Genomic DNA, 20,965 nt, shown 5'->3' on the forward strand with positions numbered 1-20,965 from the left:
GGGCGTGGGTGGCACGGTGTTTGGTGGAAGCCTTTCATTGCAGATCCATGGTTTGAAGGGTCTAATGCTCTAATCCAGCCCCCTGCTCAAGGCAGGGTCATCTAAGAGGTAAGAGTGGTCTGTCCAGGGCTTCACCCACTCCGATCTTGACGTCCTGCAAGGCTGGAGACTGCACAGCACTATGGACGGCCTGCTGCACTGCTTGGCTGTCTTCATGGTGAAAAGATATCACTGATACCCAGTCTTGTTTCAGCCTATGGCAGTTGACTCCTGTACTCCTACCCTGCACCACTGAAAGGAGCTTCAGTCCATCTTCTCAGTGACCTCCTTGTGGCTATCAGAAGGCTGCTGGTCTTCACTAGCTGCACAGCTATCAGAAGGTCCCACGAAAGCCCTCTTTTCCCCATGCTGAACAAGCCTCCTTCCCTCAGCCTCTCCTCACAGGGCAAGGGCTCCTGTCCCCAACTATTTTCATGCCCTTTGGTGAACTTGCTCCAGTTTATCCATGTCCTTCCTGCACCAAGGGTCCCAGAACTGGATGCAGTTGGGGGTCTAACAAATGCTGAGTGGAGGGGGACTGTCACTCCTCTCAGCCTGCTGCTACTACGATCTAGGATGTTGTTGGCCTTCTTTCCAGACACTCCATGCTGCTGTCTTATATTGTTATGGTTTGAAGAACCCACAACAATTTATTGTTGTTTTTACAATTATTCTCTTACCCAATGTCCCCTCCCCACCCAGGAAGGGGAACTGGGGAAAAAACAAAGAAACCCAAGGGTTGAAATATAAACATATTTGATAGAATAAGATTAAATAATTAACATTAATAATACTAAATAACCAATATTGATCCCAATACCAACATAAAATACACAAGGATTATACTCGGCCCATTCCATCAGCAGGAAGCTGTGCACTCCCAGCAGAGGACAGCAAATGTTGGACGCTGCGAGAACTATGGCTTTGGGAGGAAGGGAAGGGATCAGGGGTCTGGCACCGGAGCAAGGAGTTATCAGGATCGCAGCCATCTCGGAAGAGGAAGAACTCCTCAGCAAACTTGCTAATTTATATTGAGTGCGACGTTCATGGTATGAAATAACCCTGTTGGACAGCCTGGGTCAAGTGCCCGGGTCTCACTCCTCCTCTTCCCTGCACCTGGATAACTCAAAAACACTGAGACCTTGAAACCTGCCTAGCATAGCTGGCTATAAAGTGAATATTTTCACACATTCAGACACTAGAGTCTTCTGAAAATGCAGTTTCCCCAAGCATTAGAAGAGTCCTTCCTGAAAAGTAAAATTACTGAAAGAGAAATTAATCCTGTGTCACTCAAATCAGGACATACGCCCACTAGGCTCCACGAGTCCTTTTCCACAGAGCTGCTCCCCTACCACTCCGCCTGTCTTGTTGCACAGGGTTCTTCCTTCCCAGGTGCAGAACTTGGGATTTGTCCCTGTTGAATTTTGTAAGGTTTCTGCTGGCCCATTCCTACACCCTGTGCAGACCCAACTGGATGACAGCTCTGCCCTTGAGCATATCTACGGGTCCTCCAGTTGGGGATCACCTGCAAACTTGAGAAGGAAGCAATGCATCACCTCCTGCAGGTCGTGGATAAAGATGTTAAACAGGATGGGTCCCAGGATGGACCGCTGCGGTACTCCACTTACTACTGGCTGCCAGGTAAAGCATGAATCATTAACCACTACATCTAAGTCTGATCATCCAACCGATTTTTTAACCTATCTAGTTGTCCACTCATCCAAACTGCGGTATCTCACCTTGGATATAGGAATATTGTGAGATACAATGTTAAAGCCTTGCTAAAGCCAAGCTTCTGTCCTTGCATCCATAAATCTAGACATGTTACCACAGAAGGCAATCAGGTTAGTCAGGCAGTTGGTAAACTTATGCTGATTCTTCCCAATCACTTTCTTCTCCCACCTTTTGTCATGAATCTTGGGAAGGAGCATGATTCAAAGAATGGTGGCGTTCCTGTCTGGACACCAACACACTTGCAAATGTGTTTACAGCGTTATTACTTTCTCATTTCAACACCCAGAAAATACTGAGCAGCTCAAAGAGCAGTTTACCGCTAACGCCAACGCTAATTCTTCCTGGAGCTTTCTGTTGTCAGCGTTGGTCAGTGCACAACCAGCTAAGGATGAAATATTACTGGATGTTCGTTGCTGAAGGGAAACTCTGTCAGGAAATTGATTTATCAACATCACACAACGTGTCTGTTGTCAAGGCAGGAGCAGAACTTCAGGATGTACTCCCTCCCGGTCACATACTCATCCCCAAGTTCATCTATTGCCAAGAACACAGTCTTCCATTCAAACCCACGAGACAAACAAATACTTCCTCCATCCAGTCACCTCAGCCTGAGGTTTCATTGCATTATGAATATACATGTCTAATTTACAAACAAAAATTATCTGAATTATCTGGATTGCAACATGTGCTCGGCTCCAATAATAAGCACTTAGAGGGAACACGAGCTCATTGGGGAATGTCAAAAAACCTCAGATGACAGACTGAAAAAAGCAGGTACGTGAACTGAAAATAGCAAAGCAGGCAAAAATATTTTTGTTGGAAATGGAAAGTAAAAAATTCTTATTTGGTGTTTTTCATGGGAAATTTCTAAATGTGGGTGGGTTTGTTTTGCTTTTAAAAAATACTACATTTCAACAGAAATTAGTTATACAGATCTCATTCACGTTTCAAAACTTTCTATGCAGTTTTTAATTTGAAAATGCAAAAAGCCCAGGAGAGTGTCTTTCTCCTCTTTTCCGCTTTCTGAATCATCCTTGCTCCATCTAAGAAATCACCAGTGTGTCTTTGCCAGAAGTTGTCTTAAAGGCACAAAACGGAGAATCTAGGTTTTTCTGTGTCTGTGTGAAAGTCCACTAGAAGGAATCCAACATAACATGGGGAACCATGCATAGAAGGCGAAAATGGCATAACATGGATTTCCATCCTATCACCAGCTCGGGCTTCTGTATTTGCTTTTTCTTTGTTCTTTTTTCCTGCCTGTAAGGAAGAAGCATGTTGGAGCAGAAAGCCAAGAATGCTTTTGTGAAATGGCTGCGCGACCCTTCCTATGCTGCACGCTGTCTCCAGGAGAGAAAGGAGGTGTTAGTCATGCTGTGCTTACGCACAGCTCTCCCAAATTAATTTAAAATATACACATGTAGATAATGACTAACATACGACAAAGCTATTGCTAATTTCCACATAATAAACAGGCTAAATCAGTTGCTTAGTTTTGTTGCTATATCCATCCAAGTCAGGGTTTTCTGGTGGGGTTTTTTTCAGTTTTCTTTTATCCTTTATCCCCCCATCTCTGTGTATGAATTGCTCTTTGTGTTGCTTTGATCCAACAGAAAAGAAAGGCAATATAAATCAAGTCCATTATTAACATTTGTAATATTTGTTTTATCAAATTACTGCTTATGCGATTAGAGAGTGGCAGGACCATTGAGGTGTTAAACAATGGCAGAGTGATTGCCAACAGGGAGGTGAGCTCCCACAAATTCAAGCGGTATCATCTAAAGCATGGCCAGCAGGTCGAGGGAGGTGATTCTACCCGTCTGCTCCACTCTGGTGAGACCCCACCTGGAGTACTGCGTTCAGCTCTGGAGTCCTCAGCACAAGAAGGACATGGACCTGTTGGAACAGGTCCAGCAGAGGGCCACGAAGACGATCAGAGGGCTGGAGCACCTCTACTATGAGGACAGGCTAAGAGAGTTGGGGTTGTTCAGCCTGGAGAAGAGAAGGCTCCAGGGAGATCTTATAGTGGCCTTTCAGTACCTAAAGGGGGCCTACAGGAGGGGTGGGGAGGGACTCTTTATCAGGGAGTGCAGTGATAGGACACGGGGTAACAGCTTCAAACTGAAAGAGGGGAGATTTAGATTGGATATCAGGAAGAAATTCTTTACTGTGAGGGTGGTGAGGCACTGGAACAGGTTGCCCAGAGAAGCTGTGGATGCCCCGTCCCTGGAGGTGTTCAAGGCCAGGCTGGATGGGGCTTTGAGAACCTGGTCTAGTGGGAGGTGTCCCTGCCCATGGCAGGGGGTTGGAACTAGATCATCTTTAAGGTCCCTTCCAACCTGAACCATTCAGTGATTCTATGATTCCACAGAAACATGACAGGCACATTCTTCAGCCACTTGTCTAAGACCATACTTACAGTCTCCTTGCGTACACACCGTGCTTGCACAGAAATGATGCAATCCGATATGGTGGGTGGGATGCTCCATTTCTAGATTATCTCAGCCGAGACTCTGTCACGGCTCCCCGCACTTAAATCCAGAGTGCCTTGGATTTGGTGGAGTTACACCAGTACAGATCAAGCCGGTATTTGGCTCTTTAGTTCACTACTTATTTACTGGAAGGTACAAGGAGATGTTCCTTTATTGTTAGAACTTCTCAGCAAGTATATTTGCCTCACATAAAAAAATCATTATTATGTTTAAGCAGCGCTATCACAAAACCCAGCATATTTAGGAGCTGTCATGGGGCACTGCCTAATCCAAGAACACTGTTGTCCTCTAAACGGAGCAACAGATTGATGATATTAATGTTATAAGTCACTGTCTTTCTCTGATGATCAAGGTTAACATTTCAGGATACTTCAGAAGGTGCATCTCTCCTTAGGCGGAGGGAATAAGGAAGAGCTTGGCTGCAAGTAATTATTGCTGTGTGGAAAACAGCACCTGCAGCGATTGGCTTCCCTGAAAGTTGGACTCAGGTCTGCCGGCTGGCTGAATCATATACTAGTCAGCATGACTTCACGGTCTGTTATCTGGATAAAACACAGGAAAACACCTGTGGCTACACTAATGAGAGGCATTCCATTATTGCAGGATTTGCTATCTGTTTCTAAATCTAATAGCTTGTTTCCTAACTGTGCATTTATCTGAATGAATTTGTTTTATTGTACTCGTCAATGTGATGAGTGCCAAGAGTGATGTTAGGAAATACAGGCTATTGCCGTCTTCAGTATGTACCAGTTTTGTTTTTTTTTTTCTCAGAATATCCAGAGCCCACCAAAGCCTCCACATTTTAAAATAGACCCTCACTCGCTTCACGATGATACTGGGCTTGCTCGAATGCTGATAACACAAAAAAGGTGCTGGCAAATTTTAGCTGGCACCTGTTCACCCACCTTGTCCAAGGAAGCAGAAGGAGGACCCCAAAGCTGTTCAATCATTGTGTAGGCTAAGAAGCAACACAGCATGCCTGAAGAATCCCGAAATCACGGAATTTCAGAGTTGGAAGGGACCTCTAGAGATCATCTAGTCCAACTCCCCTGCTAGAGCAGGATTGCCTAGAGCACATCCCTCAGGGCTGCATCCAGGCGAGTCTTGAAAATCTCCAGAGAAGGGGACTCCACAACCTCCCTGGGCAGCCTGTTCTAGTGCTCTGTCACCCTCACCGTAAAGAAGTTTTGTCACCCTCACCGTAAAGAAGTTTTTTCACATATTTGATTGGATATGGATCAGAATGGGAACCATGAATACTATTGCTGTGCAACTGAAATGATGGGATGCTTGGAATATAGCTGACAAACTACTATACAGTTCGCTGGAAGAGGATGTCTATAAACCGCCAAAGGATTAGCAGAGGTGTATGCAGAACACTCATGGTATTGTCTGAGGGGGACATGTGATGACAAAATATCCTTACATGGCATTCCAGGAGATGTTGTATGATATACACGAGTCCACGGGACGTGATGGGATCCACTCACAAGTACTGAGAGAGCTGTCTGGTGTCATTGCAAGGCCACTCTCAATTATCTTTGAAAGGTCGTGGTGACTAGGCAAGGTTCCTGAGGACTGGAAGAAAGCACAGGCCATCCTTACCTTCAAAGAAGGGCAAAAAAGAGGATCCAGTGAACTAGAACCAATCAATCAGCCTCACCTTGATTGTTGGGAATGTGATGAAGAAAATAATCCTGGAAATCATTTCCAAATATTTTAAGATGGTGCTTGGGAGTAGTCAGCATGGATTTACAAAAAGGAAATCATGTCTGATCAACCTGGCAGCTTTCTGCGGTGACTGTCTCAGCGGATGAGGGGAGAACAACGGGCATGGTCCCGGACAACCAGCTCTAGGTGTCCTGCTTGAGCAGGATGGGTGTTGGACAAGATGATCTCCAAAGGTCCCTTCCATCCTCAGCCATTCTGTGATTCTGTGAAATGAATCTGTGGCATCGTTAAGGGCTACCGTTTGCGTGTGTGCTTGACACATACACCAAATAAGCAATTAAAATGCATGATAGGACATAAACGATACAATGTGTTAGGAGCATCTATAAATTGGAGCTCTATTTTGAATTTTGTGGCCCAGACGGCTGGAAAGGTGGACCTCTGCACATGCTATTTAGTTACCAGCACAGAGAACGATGCTTTCTGTTTGCTCTGTGTCTGAGTAAAGGAACACGAACAATGGATCTTGAACCGAGTCTGTGATAAAAAGTGCGTACTTTGGAGTCCTGAGCTGCTGAAGAAAGCGAGCCCCAGGGCATTCAATATTAATTCTGACTATTCAAGAAACAGCCTAAAGGAGAGGCAGAGCCTGAAAAGAAAACCAGTAATCCCAGTCTAGTAAAAATACTATCTGTGCTTTTATCCCTAACTTTTTTCAGTTTGTTTTCCTTATATTCCATCTTCCCCTTCTTAGGAAAAACTGGCAGCAGTGAATGACTTGGAAAAAACATACATTAAGAAATCTGTTGAGAACCATCGAAATCAGGCCCACGGTGATCAAATCGATTGCACTTTGCTGGCTGCTCTTGGTGCAAAGCGATTTTGTTCTTTAACTCAGCAAAACAGAAATCTCCGCTCCAGCTGACTGCAGGCCACCGATTCTGTGGTGATACAAATCGCTTGGGCTTACTAAAAACAAGAACTCACAGCCATATATCAAGTGTATGCATGAACACAGGATATTTTTAGACCATTGATAAGGAATTGGATCAAATGGGCCTGGTTCTCTACATTCACATTTACCTGTTTATCACCTTCAAGAACCCAGCCCCAGGACAGCACCAGCCACTCGACTAACGGCCATGACATATATATATGGCACTCCTCTTCAGACCAGACAGACGTATTTTGGAAGCGTTGTACACACCTGCTGATGAGAACTGAGAGCAATAAGAAGCCAATAAAAACGCAATAAATGCAATCTTGGGAATATGACAATCATACTTCAAAAATCTATTTGCTTTTGTTTTTACGACTGCCTGTTAATTCCATTAAGTTTTAACGCACACTGAAATGCTGCGAATGGCAAGTGGCAAAAAATTGCTTTGGAACAATTCTTCGCTGTGACACTCTAAGGAGGACATTGCATTAACAGTTTCTTTCAATAATACAAACTGAGAGAGACTGGAAATTAAGTATTCCAAATGAGCTTTAAATATAGCATAAGAAGTTTCGGGTTTAATGGACAAAGCCTGTTCCCACTAAATGTACCCTCGTACTGCCAAGAGGTCTTTGAAATAAAATAAGATGTAGAAGTGGCAAGTTTGAGGCTATTAGTGTCAGAGCCAGACCAGCTAAGCAATTCTAAACTCAGGTGATCTTGGTATTAAAGAAATCCGTTTGCATCAACTTTTATGTTCCCCTTCACTCTGGAAACTGAAGTTGTTCCCTTGAGAAGCTACCTGGCTTCTGAGGCATTTGGCGAAGCACAAGAAATACTACAGATGACTGCCTGAATCATTTCCAGACAACAAATCTGATCTTGATTAATGTTCAAAGTGCAGAAAAAAAGTTATTTTCAAGATATCTTAGCGTTAACAACTGCAGATTGGTCAAGTCCATAATTCTGGACTGAATCAGAAAAAGAACTGTTTCTTGTAGTGTTTACTTCTTTGGCAAAACCCAGAAGGTATCACTTTTCTTCATGAGGTAAGCAAGCTTTGCTAACAAAGATTTCCATTTAAACTAAAAAGAAGGACACAGAAAATGAACAGGACATGGGAAACAGCTGCTCACCTGTGAATGTCCGTGACGAATCAGGACAGGTCAACGAAATGATGGTCTCCATCTCTGAATGGTCTCTTTGTCCAAGCAACTGTTTGCAACAAACAAACTGATCGTAACCTTCACCCAGTGTCGTGTCTGGCACCCCTTATGGGTGCTTTGGCTGCCTTAGGACATGCCAGTGCCAGTGGATGTCTGGACAACTGAATCAAGCTTCTGGTCTAGGCTGGTCAGATACTGGCTTCTGAGGCCGCAGTGATGGTACTCAGCAGACCTCCGCTGCCTACAGTGGAGTTCATACAGGTAACCGTTGTCAGCCCTTACACACAGACACATAAATGTAGGTGTCAGTCTCAAACTTACCTCCTCTCAGGGCCACAAAAAGTAGCCACGGTAAGCAACCCGTTTTGTTTCTCCACTTACAATGGCAGCTAAGCCAGGCAGAAGGAACACACCACCTTTAAGAAATAAGTGCAGCAGAAAACACGAGAAGTCCCCAAACTCTAAAACCATGTCTTTTTCTTCCTGCGTTAATAAAGTAATTCTTTAGACAGTGGGACTTGTTGATGGGACAGGGTTGCGTTCCGTTTAAATCTCTTTGCTGCTTGTTCTTTGATGCGCTCCAGCTAACGTTCCCAAATTTATAGCACTATTTATCCTCAGTCACTATGTAGCTTAGGAATTGGTAAATACATCAACTAGAAGAACTAAAGCCTAACTCTTCCCCATCCCAGACCAATGTCTTACAGGGACACACCCCGTGAATCGTGAATTATTTTCTGCATCCAGAGGAATGAAGCACGCCCCTACCTTGCCTTATAGCTTTGAGGCTCCTAGAGAGTACCTACAGCAGCGGTATGTATGAATTGGAACCCTCTTAGATTGTAGAAAGAATGCATCTCTCAACCTTGCAAAGTGTTTTTCACACTGAATTATCATTAATGTCATCTTGAAAATGACCTAAAAAAAAAAAAAAAAAAAGAACAGCCACCCCCTCTATGTAGGTGAGTACTTCTCCTTCCAAAGAATAAAGCCCACAAGCTTTTAACAGGAACAGCTGAAGCCTTCTCACCGTGAGGTTTCCCTATCAGCGGTCTTGAGGTGACTTTCTGCAGAGTGTATGGGATGGTTGGATTGACACCTGTTGCATTAAAAGCAAAAATCGTATGGGGAACCCGTGCTGCCACAGGGCCCACAGGCACTAGGTAGTAGCCGTAGTTTCGACTCATCACAGATCACTTATTCCCAGTTACACCGCCAGGGGCTCCAAGGCACCACCGCACGGGTTTGGCTCAGAAGCAGCAACTGTTTCCTGGTCTTAATAACAAGCTGCATTTATTACTCTGCTGCATGTTGAAGTCTTTGAACCAAAACTGCCCACACGTCTCTTCAGGAAAGGACAGGGCCATTAGCTTAACACTACATGGCTTGCACCCAACATTTCTGTAGATCTGTCCTGCCGTTCCTGCCATGTCATCTTTAGTAGCAGCTCTTGAAAACTGTGAAAGCAGAAATTACATATTTTTACTCTAAAGCTGCAATTAATGCTGAAGCACAATTTTGCATAAAGATTGATTTCCTTGGGCGTAAGACATGTTGGAAACATAAAACACCACGCTAAATGTTGACAGTGTTGTAAGTTCATTGACGGATGTGCACAGAAAAACGGAACAAAAATTGCTTTGTACTTGCTATAGTATTAACATTTGAAACGTTAATAGCATGAGCGCCAAGGACCTCAGGGCACCAGCAGGCTCCGATTGCCCTAATCAGCTCATAACCATCTTTCTTCTGCAATACCCCCCTGTAACCTCTTCTCCTCTTCCTCCTGGGGATTTAGCTACCTGTGTTCAAGGTCAGATCTGACATGGCACAGCTGCACAACCTGGCACAGCTCAGCTGCTCTGCTGTTTGCTGTCAGCATCTTGGAGTGGTACCTCAGATGGCCAAACCAATGAAGCCATCACAGAACCAGCTGACGCACCCGGAGGCACCTAGGGGACAGCAGGGGCATCACCGCTTTCACCGGTGCTCTTCTCTCTGTCACTACAACCACGTCCATCCCTATTTCTGCTAAACTCCATAAAACCAGCACAGTGATGAGGGTGGAGAAATGTAAAATCTTTAGTTCTGTACAGAAATAGTTACTTCAGGTCACTCCCCTGCACTGAAGCTCCAAGATCTTCTTGGCTGTACCTGCACTAGTACTCCTGGACTCACACTGAATTCAGCCCGTGGTACAGTTAAATATTTGTGAGTATACTGTCAGAGGCTTCTGATGACTTGTATTTTAATTGCTCAACAAAAATTTTTTAAGCAATTTACTAAGCAGAAAATTATTTCCACCATAATAGTCCTTTCAAAATTATTACAAAGTTATAAAAATGTATTTTAAGGATCTGCTACTGTTGCTGTTCAAAAAACCCAGCCAGTATCAATCAGTTAAATGGCTTTATTCTCAAAACAACCAATCAGCAATATAAAATATTTTAACACTGTTTCTGTTTAAATATTGGTGACAGATTATGCATTTCCTTAAATAAAGTGCTATTTTTACAAATAGGTATTTCATATTTACTTTTACTGCTGTTCTAACCTCTTACTATTGAATAGATAAAGTGTATTTTGGTTAATGCAGAATGCAGCATTACTTTTTCTTTATATTCCTTCTCATGAAACCATTACATTTTCAATTAGGACTCCTTTATCTGTATTCAGTCAACAAAGGCATATTCAGTTTATATATTTCTCCATGTAGAAGCTCTCAGATTTTGTGGTGGTTTTCATGCCTTCTTCCACTCTTTTGTTGTTCTTGACCATGCCCCTGCGGGCCGCCTATGGCTTCTTCATCTATGGGCAGTAGTAGAATAAAAACATGAATCTTCTTATACGGTCATTCATTCTTCCTGCCCTTCTGACTTCGTTCTTCTTCAATCCAGACCACTGACGCCTTGAACAATTCAACACTTAGGCTGAACTGTAAAAGCAATCACTTTATTATTTTCTTTGATTCTTTGTGGCATTTGAACTTTAAGTACATTACTGCAGAAAATCCTATATAGCTGTACTTAGGACTTAATTTTTCAAATTTTCATTTGTACACTTGGATTTACTCAGTCAGATGCCAAACTTCACCATAAGAAAAAAGTTTTTTTTCCAGTAGCTACCTTTTAGGAGAAACAGCTTCTTGTGGTTTTACAGAGCAGCCAGGTGCTGTAAAAAAAAGAAAAAAAAAAAAAATCTGAAAAACTGCAACCAGGACTCAGACCTTTAAAGAAGACAGAGTAATTCCAAAACTAGCAGAAACAAGACCACGTTTACCAGTATCACTGTTATCCCAGACTCCAACAATTTGAACCTTTTCATTTTACTCATCTTAAGCCCTCTCCTGCAGGGAGAAGGTATGAAAAGTCAAAGTCACATGTGAAAAGGCCATCTACGGCTACAAACCTTTCCAGCATCTCTCTTTTCTCAATGCGCGTCTTTCCAGCAAGTGACTACTTGAATCCTGTATGATTTTTATTTTCAAGTCTATATTGGTTTTGCTCCTATTTTTACTTCTCACTCTGCAAACTCTAGTCTAACTCCCTCCTTTGGATAATTTCCATTTGGTATTTTTCACGTGGAATCCAACAGTAGAATATAAATATAAAAATGACTCCACATTCTCTTACACTTTATTCTGTCACATCTTTTAAAATACCTATATACCTATCTGCCGATATATACGTGTAAGTATGTATCAATATGCAACATACTATTATATGTAAAGAGAAGCTGGAACACCAGAATTACCACAAAGGATTATAGATTGAATGGCATCATATTCTTTTTTCATCACAGGCATAGATACTCTTCATTTAACTTGTATCTGGAGAATATTCAGTTTGTTCTTCTGGTATCTAAATCCTCCCTTTATTCAACGCTCCTACTAGATGTTGGGGCGTTCTCTTTCCTTCCCACCTGTTGTAAGAGAAGTGTTATGTTTAGGCGGAGCAGCTGGATGTCTATACCAAGCGATGAGGCTCATCTTTTTCTTTTGAGCATTTCAGTAAACCTTGATATTAGAAGGTAAACTAAGCTAACTGGCAGTTAGCTCCAGCTCCAACAAACCTTTGTTAATTTTTTTTTCATAATGAGGTTAAGAAATGCCCTAGGAGAAAAAGAGGATTGTGCCCCTCAGAGTATGAACCTTGGCTGCTCTCTTGCTTTTTTCATGTCATTTTTGTAGAACTGGCAAATTCTGTTACAAGCCCCAGACTTGGACAAGGGAACTCCATGAACTGTTTCCACTTTTTATCAGTAGATCTAAAATGTAACACTTCCTTATATACATATTGTAACTAGCACATGGGATTTCTCTCTTCTGGGAGAAATAATTTCAGTTGGTTTTCTCCTTTTCTTTCCATATAATTTCATAGAATTCACATGAACTTCTTTCAGCTTTTTGTTTCTGATTTGGCAAGTCTGTGTTGAGATACAGCTCTCTCCTTTGGTGTCATTTTTTTCAATGAACCTGCAGACCACTCTCAGATCTGTTCAACCTCTTCATTATCCACTTGATGACTGCATGAATCTTGACTCCCCCCCAAAAAGAAAACAACCCCAAAACGCTAAACAATTAGTTCTGGCAATTGGGCATTCAAAAAGTCTGAACTATGGTGCCCCTGAACCTAATGGCTTATGGGTCCAGTAACCACTGAATTATTTACACTGCAGTTAAGGCAGTCATCTGCCTTATGCAGTTCAGGCAAGGATTGGAATACAGAGCTCCCGCAGCCTAACCTGGTATCACTGACGTGGGGTGGGGAGGATGTGGTCTCAGTATCCTTCTCACAGAAAACAAATGTACGTCAAAGCCTCTTTTCCATAAAGCAGAATCAGCTCGCTTCCAGCCCCAGGCATTGCCACAGCAACTGATGTACAAAGGAATCTTTCTCCCAGCTGTGAGATTTATTGTAATTGAAATAGCTCATCTGCCAAAACTCAACAAATGCTCAACAACTTTTCTGCAAATTCTTGCAGTGAGTATCACAGCGAGCTCAGAAGCAATGACCTCAGCAGGAGGCGCTCAACCAGAAGCTAGCTGAGGATACAAGCCAGAAACTGATTTTGAACTGCCAAAAAATACATTGAGAAGAAACTGTAGTATCTTCTCTAAACAAGCCTGTTGCGTGAAATTGGTTATACCATCAGTCCTCTCCTTCTGGTAGTCTTGCTTTTACTTTTTCTGCCTATTGTTGTTTTCCTTCTCCTGCATTCCTTAGAAGCGTAAATGCAGATAATCACTGCAGTTCTCTTTTCCATTCCAGAAATAACTCTTCTAGAAGCTTTTGTATTTCTGTTGCCTGCCATCTCATAGCAGGTTTCACAGAGCAGCAACAGCTCCTGACGCAGTGGCAGCAGGAGAGGGGCTGAGCCTGGGCAGTGTGAATTGGGGCCATCTTGGGGGGACGTGAAACCAAGTGGAGATTGGAGCTGTGGATGGGGAAGGGTGCAGAAGCTGTAGACAATCGCAGGCTTGGTGACGGCAGTCAGCTTACAGACCTCCACAATTATAAGCCACATTTCCAGAAAGTGAGGATTTACTTTCTCTTCCCCTGCTTTTTCATTACTGAGCCTTACGGATACATTTAGATTGTTATTTCATTATCTTCTTCACACCCCTACAGGCTGGAAACTTCATCAAAGCAGAGCTTCACTGGCAGCCACTCCCTTTTAGGTATTGAGCTTTTAAAATTACTCAAAATATTGAGGAAATCACAGTGATATATGTGTAAACAATAATACTGACACAGCTAGAAGAACAGGATGCTTTTGTTATCCTGTGAGCTACACCTAGCTTTCTAAAAGGGCAAACCATGGACTGGCTTTCTTGCTAATGGTGTTCAGACAGGCTTCTAGGAAGAGCTCTACAGAAACCAGTGGTTGTGGACCATGCAAAAAGCAGAACAATTTCACATTCTACTTTTCAAACACATCAGAGGAGGCAGTTACAAATGCCATGATACCAATCAATGATCAGAGTGTAACGAGCTAGAAAAGTAAGTTCACATCAGAAAAATTAAATGTATTCACCACCGAAAAGCCCAGGAAGGTTGCCATTTCAGAAGCCGCCTTTATGTGGGAGTCCAAGGTATCACAAAGCAAATAATAACCAATTGCTAAGCAGGATGTTCTGGATTAAGCAGCTGAACTGCTGAGTACAGAGCACAGGTTCTTGTTTACATTGCCACATAACTGAGAAGTGATAAAAATGATGCTAATTTTTTTTAATGGTTCAAGAGGAGATCCAGGGAAACACAGGCCGGTGAGATAGCCAGTAGTACCAGGCAGATTAGCGTGAACAAAGAATCTGAAATTTGTGGAAAACAATCACAAAGGGATTTGAAGAGTCTTGCCTCACCAACCTACTGGAATTCCTTGAAGGTGTCAACAGTCTTGTAGATAAAAGAGATGCACTTGATTTTTAAAAGGCATTTCACAAGGTCCAAAGCTGTCTCTTAAGACAGTAAGGAAGACACAGGGTAAAAAAGAAAATTTCTTGTGTGGATACATTATCAGCTACGAAGGTAGAGGACAGGAGGTGGGAGTAAACAGTGATTTTTTTCCATAGTGGACAGACTCACCACTAGCATTTCCATAGGGATCTACACAAGGACTCAGGATATTCAATATTTGATTTCAAAAGGGCATGTAGAGTGAAGTGACAAACTTTCATAAATTATCCATGTAAATAAAAAGAAAGGCAAACAGAAGACTGGCAAAAGGACTTCATGAGACATCAGTGCCTAGACAATGAGATGGCAGACAAAATTTTATTAAGATAAATATGAATTAATATGAAGTAAGGCATACGGAAAAAACAATGTTTGAGTAGTTATATAAAATGATAGGGTCTGAGCTTGAACTCAGTAGATGAGCTGGGTAAAAGATAGTTCTAATTAGTACCAATTCAGTCTTCAGATATAGCTGGAAAAGCAGAGTACTAGAAATAACTAGGAAAGGACAAGAGAACCGAAAACAGAGAACACAACTGAAAAACAAGTATCACTGGGCCACGTGTAAATCCACAGTATGCCTACATCATGAATATTCTATGCTATGCTGATATCTCCAAATCTGAAAGGATACAGTAGAAAAGGAAAAGAGCGTCAGAAAAACTATGGTATAGAGAGTGATAAAGCAGCCTGTAAGTCTTCTGTCTGGAAAAAACACGACTGAGGAAGAGTATGATGGGTATCTGTAAAATCATCAGTAGCACAGAGGCAGTGAAGAGAGGACAATTGTCCACTGTATCTTCTGATCCAGTAGGATGAAGCAAAAGAAGTCAAGACGTGGCAAGTTCACAGCAAACGAAAGCAAGCAGCTCTTCACATCAACGTCAAATGAGACCGGATGAAAAAGCTGAACACAACTATATGGACCTTGGATCTGACTTGGTACAGCTGCTCTTACGCTCTAAAACATTAGATAATCTTGGAAATTACTTCAAGTTCCAGAGACTACATAAGGGTCCCACTGCTACTTTTTACACTACAAAGCAGCTTACCTGGTGCGGAAGCTTCTTTTATCTACGTGTTTTCTTCCTCTTCCTTCTCTGTTAGTGCTTCTGTTGCTGTTTCACAGTCAAATCTATTTCATGGAGCTCTCACACACAAAACCCCAAAAGTTAGATCTCCAATGGCAGCCTCCTTGCAGCATCTTGTCAGGTGGTCAGCAGGAGCAACTGTTGCCTCCATTCTTACAAAAGGATGTTCTCCCCAGCTCTCTGTCACCATTACTATCTTTTGCTGTCTTCAAGACACTTAAACTCCGTGGTTAGCAAGTTGCTTGGAGACACGTTACACCTGTGTGCTTCTTCAGTTCTTCAGTAATTCCAGTTCATTGCACCATGTTATCAAATCCCAAATAGCAGCTTCTGCCCACCTAGTAGTACCTACAGAAGAGGCTCTTCAAGTCTGGGATGTTATCAAGAGGCATCCAGAAGTTCCCACACATGCTGGCTACTCTGAGAATGGGAAGTAAGCTGCACAATGCATGCAGTGACACCTGATAGTGGCTTTCAGCCAAGTAGACTATAAAGAATATAGAAAGTAGCCCACACTGACAAACTACCCAGCAATGCCCAAGACAACAGTAGGAGAACACCTGCTACCAAGTATCTAGTGATATTTAGCTGACTGAGACTGCAACAACTGGCACTTGCTCATTATTAAGGCCTCCAAAGCATAAAATACCTGAAATATTATTTCACATAAACACTAAAGAAATTATATGATTTTGTGAGTGGATGCAAGCAGCAAAATAATCAACTGAAGAAGCATAAGAGGCACTTTAACATGGTGAATTTCTTGAGGACATTCAATGGCTTTCACATTCCTCCTAGAACATGGATCCAGAAATAGATGTATGAACAGGTTTTGCCCCATTCCTTAAACTTGAGTAACAGATGCATATCTGCTTTTGGCCCAGGCGGCTGGCAGGACAGAGATTTGCAACTTTTATACCTAGGGGTGACTCTAGTAAATGTATTAATTTGTTACAAGTCAGCAACACTTTTCTGTACATTTTGATTATAGATAGCACATTTTAAAGACAGTTTCTCCAGCAATGGCTTGCTTTTAACACTGCAAAGAAACCATCTATAGACAATCATATAAAAAAATTACCTATACAAAATAACTTAATGCATACATACATGCTATCATATCCCAAATAGCAATTATATTAACATAATTAACATAGCTATCTAAGCCAGTATAATAAATTGTAAACCTCGAATATATTTAATCTACTTGATCACACTAAAGAAAATTGTCTTCTATAGAGTATGCAAAAGTAAATTATCTAACATTCAGAAATGCACCTCCCACTGCTGCTATATACATATACAGACTATATACACTATACTGTATACGATAGTTTGCTATATTTACAACAATTTTCTGTGTTTAGTAATGCATAACAAAAATCTTATGCTTATTTCAGACAATACTGAAGTGTATATAAAAATCTTACAGATAGCTCTACCTTTTTACCTTGAAATCTCTAGTCTCAGCAAAAGACACAGATACCCAACAACCATTAACCCAGAAAGCAGTTAACTGGTTTGTTTGTCACGTTCTGTCTTCTAGACAGTATTAATTAAAAGTATCAACATTTCTCAATTAATTTCAGGTGCCACTTACACTGGGAATGACCTGGAGGTCGTGTGTTACTGACACTACTCTCAAAGGAAGAGTGGAAGTTGTGTATAGTTTCTTGTAAAATCTGTCTCTCTCGTCCCTGTAAAAGCACAATAAATTACAATAAGGTATTCTTAAATTTCTGTTTAAACAAATTAGTATTATGAGTTCACAAAAAAAGTGTAAATTTGCGTGTCTATGCCCAGAGAGTCACAGTGTACTATTAGGAATAATAACCAATCCTTATCTCCCAGATATGTAGAAAACCTTACAGTAAACTTTTCCTGAAAGTACCAGAGAGCAATAGAAACATTTAATGATTTTCTTCATAGCTTTATAGCATGGAGCATCATTCACCTCCCCTAATTTTTAGCCTCATCACTTGCTGCTGTTGATCCTAACTTGGGGAAGTTATGTTTCATTTAGCTAAGCTTCCAGTATCAGAGAGAGAATGAACCTCGAAACTGCAAAAGCAGCTGAGAAGTGTCAAAAAGCCTACTTAAAGAGATGCTCCAGTCCATAATCCCTCTGACAAGAACACTGCTTACTGCATGCCATTCATTTATGTCAATATAAAGTTAAAAAGTAATAAAAGTGCAAGGAATGAGAGAAGTGCTGTTTACCTAATCACACAGAAATCAAAAACGGTTAAGCAAAACACAGGAGGTCTTTCCTTTTACATTATAATCTCTAGCTGGACTATAGTGGCCAGATGATTCTTTTTAGCATCACTGAAATCAATGTTCAGTAACTGCAGTACTGCCAACGTTTATGTTACCAGTAGCTTCTGATAAAATTTCCAATAGTCTGTAAAAGAACCCTGCAGTAACTGAACTTGGAAAGAGTTCATGAAAGAGAACAGGGAGTACTGCAAAGGAAGATATTTTTCACTAATCAAATACATTAAATATTTTGTTTGGAAAACATTCATTTGGCTTTCCTAACTAACATCTGCAATTGAATTTTGAAATGTATGTTGAATTAACAATATAAGCAAACCTTGAATTGACTTACTAAGTACAGTACTTCAAAACGTACCTTTCCTGCGTTCAGTTCAGAAATAGCTGCCAAAATTTGCTGCCTTGATCCATCAGTTTTAATACCCAGCTCTTTCAGATCACCATCAGTAAGTGTAAGGAAGGCTTCCATATCAACCTGCATATGAAAAAAAAAAAATCAAAGAAAAAATATAAGATAAATATACCTAGGCAAAGATTCACTATTACAGGTTTTTTTAATTGTATCGATTTACTGTAAATATTGCGCACACAAATATTTTTAATCGATTACCAGCACCAAATGGTACCCACTTTACCACTCTGTTGTCAGGTTTTAAATATGCTGCTAATAATTCAATTCATTCTGATAGTATATTTAAAATATTAATGAATTTTTATTTTTTTTTCAGACAAGCTCTATCAGTACAAAATATATACTCTCCACAAAAATTGCTCTACTTACAGTACCAGCTAGTTGAATAAGCCCAAGACTTCTCTCTTCTCTTTTCTCCCCCCTCCACATCCCCCCAAGTATTTTTGGGATTTCAGAATATTGTGTGTACTTTTCCAGTGCCTCCTAAGGAAAACCTAGGGTTTGCTCATATATCAGGTTTTTATCATATCAACACATCCCTAAGGCAGTGATACAAACAAACATCTAAAACTTCTCATATTGATATAACCTTCACACACAGAGAATATTCATTTCTACAAAACGCTCCCTTGCCTATCGTGTAGGGGAACAAAAATAAGCCCAGTGTATTGTGATGCAGATAAAAAAATATGTGTTTGTGGTGCTGAATCCTGAACTCTGCAGCAATGTCAATTTATTGTATGTTCACTCACTACCCTCTGCCTTTGGCCAAACAAACACACAATTACTGCTCACATCTGATATCGTTTTAAACACCGTAATGAATTACTTTTACTTTTTTTCAGCAATGTTTCCTTTCATTGCATCCTTCAGGCAAGTCTCTGTCACAGACCTCATCCACAATGATGCTTAGGTTCCCCAATTTAATTCTCCTGTTGCTTATTCATAGCAGATAAAGAAGAGAGAGCAGCCATCTCAGTGACTCACACCCTGCTGTTCTCCACCTGCAAATGAGGTTCCAGCTGTAACGCCAGGGATGATACATTATGTCCTACAAACTGTTTAGCCATATTGGATATAGACATCTATAGAAAAGCAGAGTGTAAAAACAGAGAGGAAAAAAGATATCTGAAGCACCTATCTGTACCGAAACTGTATGTTCAGTGTAAAAAGCACTGGTATTTGCAGTATCCTTGAGAATGCCAGAAATACCACTTGGTCTGAGTTTCAATATCCTCTCTGCAACCAGAAATGGTTGTAAAAATTGAAATGTGAGACTCTGGATCACAATTCTAATGCAATGTGTGTTGCACCCTACCTTTTCTAAAACACTAAAAACTAAATCTTTTAAAAAAGCCATACCTCTTGTTCCTCAAAAATAGGCTGATATTTCTCAAGGGACAATTTTTTAAGGATGCCAGTCAGCTCATCTGTAATAATAGAAAAGAAAAAGAAAACATCAAAAAACCCCATGGATTAAGAAAGATTTGTGTTCTCCGCATTGTTAACTGATGAAAGTATATATTAAAATATGTATTCCATGCAGTGATATATGCTAACAAAAACCCAATTACATTTATTCTGCATCAGAAATTAAAATATTGGCTTATTGTCTTCTCACCTATTTCTGTATACTGGAATTCTATCTACTCTTAGATTGCTAGGATAAAATCTTTCCACTATATCGCTGATCTTCATTAAAAAAACAAACCACTCAGGACAACTTAGGCATTTCAACGTCTAAAACGCAGGTGCTTGGCCCAGGTGGGGACAAGCAGGTTAGACGTGCAGGTTAGACAGCAAAACTCCTCAAGCAGGCCATGAACTGAATGGCATATTTCCATGTCGTCATCCGGGAAGGCGAAGCATAGAGCAAGCGACCACCCAGTTGTTCATTCAAAACTGTGATACAACAAGGGTGTATCTTCAATTGGGTTTGCACGGCGAGGTTTTGGTAGCTGGCGGGGGCTACAGGGGTGGCTTCTGTGAGAAGTTGCCAGAAGCGTTCCCTATGTCCAACAGGCCCAACGCCAGCCGGCTCCAAGACGGACCTGCCACTGGCCAAGGCTGAGCTCATCTGCAACAGTGGTAGCACCTCTGGACAACATAGTTAAGAAGGGGGAAGAAAAAAAAAAAACACCTGCTGTGCAACAGCAGCAGAGAGAGGAGTGAGAATATGTGAGACCAACAACTCTGCAGACACCAAGGTCAGTGAAGGAGGGGGAGGAGGTGCTCCAGGCACTAGAGCGGAGATTCCCCTGCAGCCCATGGAGAAGCCCATGGTGAGGCAGGCTGTCCCTCTGCAGCCCATGGAGGTCCATGGTGGAGCAGATATCCACCTGCAGTCCATGGAGGACCCCACGCCAGAGCAGGTAGATGCACTCAAAGGAGGCTGTGACCCTGTGGAGAGGCCACGTTGGAGCAGGCTCCTGGCAGGACCTGTGGCCCTGTGAAGAAAGAAGCCCACACTGGAGCAGGTTTGCTGGCAGGACTTGTGACCCTGTGGAAGGAACTCATGCTGGAGCAGTGCATGAAGAACTGCGGCCCATTAGAAGGACTCATGCCGGAAAAGTTTGTGGAGAACTTTCTCCCATAGGAGGGACCCAATGCTGGAGCAGGGGAAGAGTGTGAGCAGTCCTCCCCCTGCGGAGGAAGGAGTTGCAGTGACAACATCTGATGAACTGATCA

The 20,965-nt window shown here is 41.7% G+C and overlaps 1 protein-coding gene across 4 annotated transcripts in view; it reads right to left on the bottom strand.

Annotated features, from left to right (window-relative positions):
* Positions 1–10,420: 10,420 nt before the first annotated feature.
* Positions 10,421–20,965, bottom strand: part of ANKS6 (ankyrin repeat and sterile alpha motif domain containing 6) — a 44,389-nt gene continuing 33,844 nt past the window's right edge. Inside the window, exons 14-18 of one of the 4 annotated variants that reach the window (XR_010069980.1) lie at positions 19,640–19,707; positions 18,224–18,340; positions 17,189–17,285; positions 15,550–16,003; positions 10,421–11,210 (exon numbers count right to left, since the gene is read on the bottom strand). Coding sequence is in view for 2 of the 4 variants with exons in the window: in XM_063326319.1 (XP_063182389.1) it covers positions 11,161–11,210; positions 17,189–17,285; positions 18,224–18,340; positions 19,640–19,707 (332 nt within the window). In the remaining 2 variants the exon portion in view is untranslated. Of the gene's footprint in view, positions 11,211–15,549; positions 16,009–17,188; positions 17,286–18,223; positions 18,341–19,639; positions 19,708–20,965 lie in introns of those variants that run through there. The other 3 variants (XR_010069981.1, XM_063326319.1, XM_063326320.1) reach the window with 3 other exon arrangements.

This window comes from Chroicocephalus ridibundus, chromosome 2 (genome assembly GCF_963924245.1).
Source record: "Chroicocephalus ridibundus chromosome 2, bChrRid1.1, whole genome shotgun sequence".
Taxonomy (NCBI): Eukaryota; Metazoa; Chordata; class Aves; order Charadriiformes; family Laridae; genus Chroicocephalus; species Chroicocephalus ridibundus.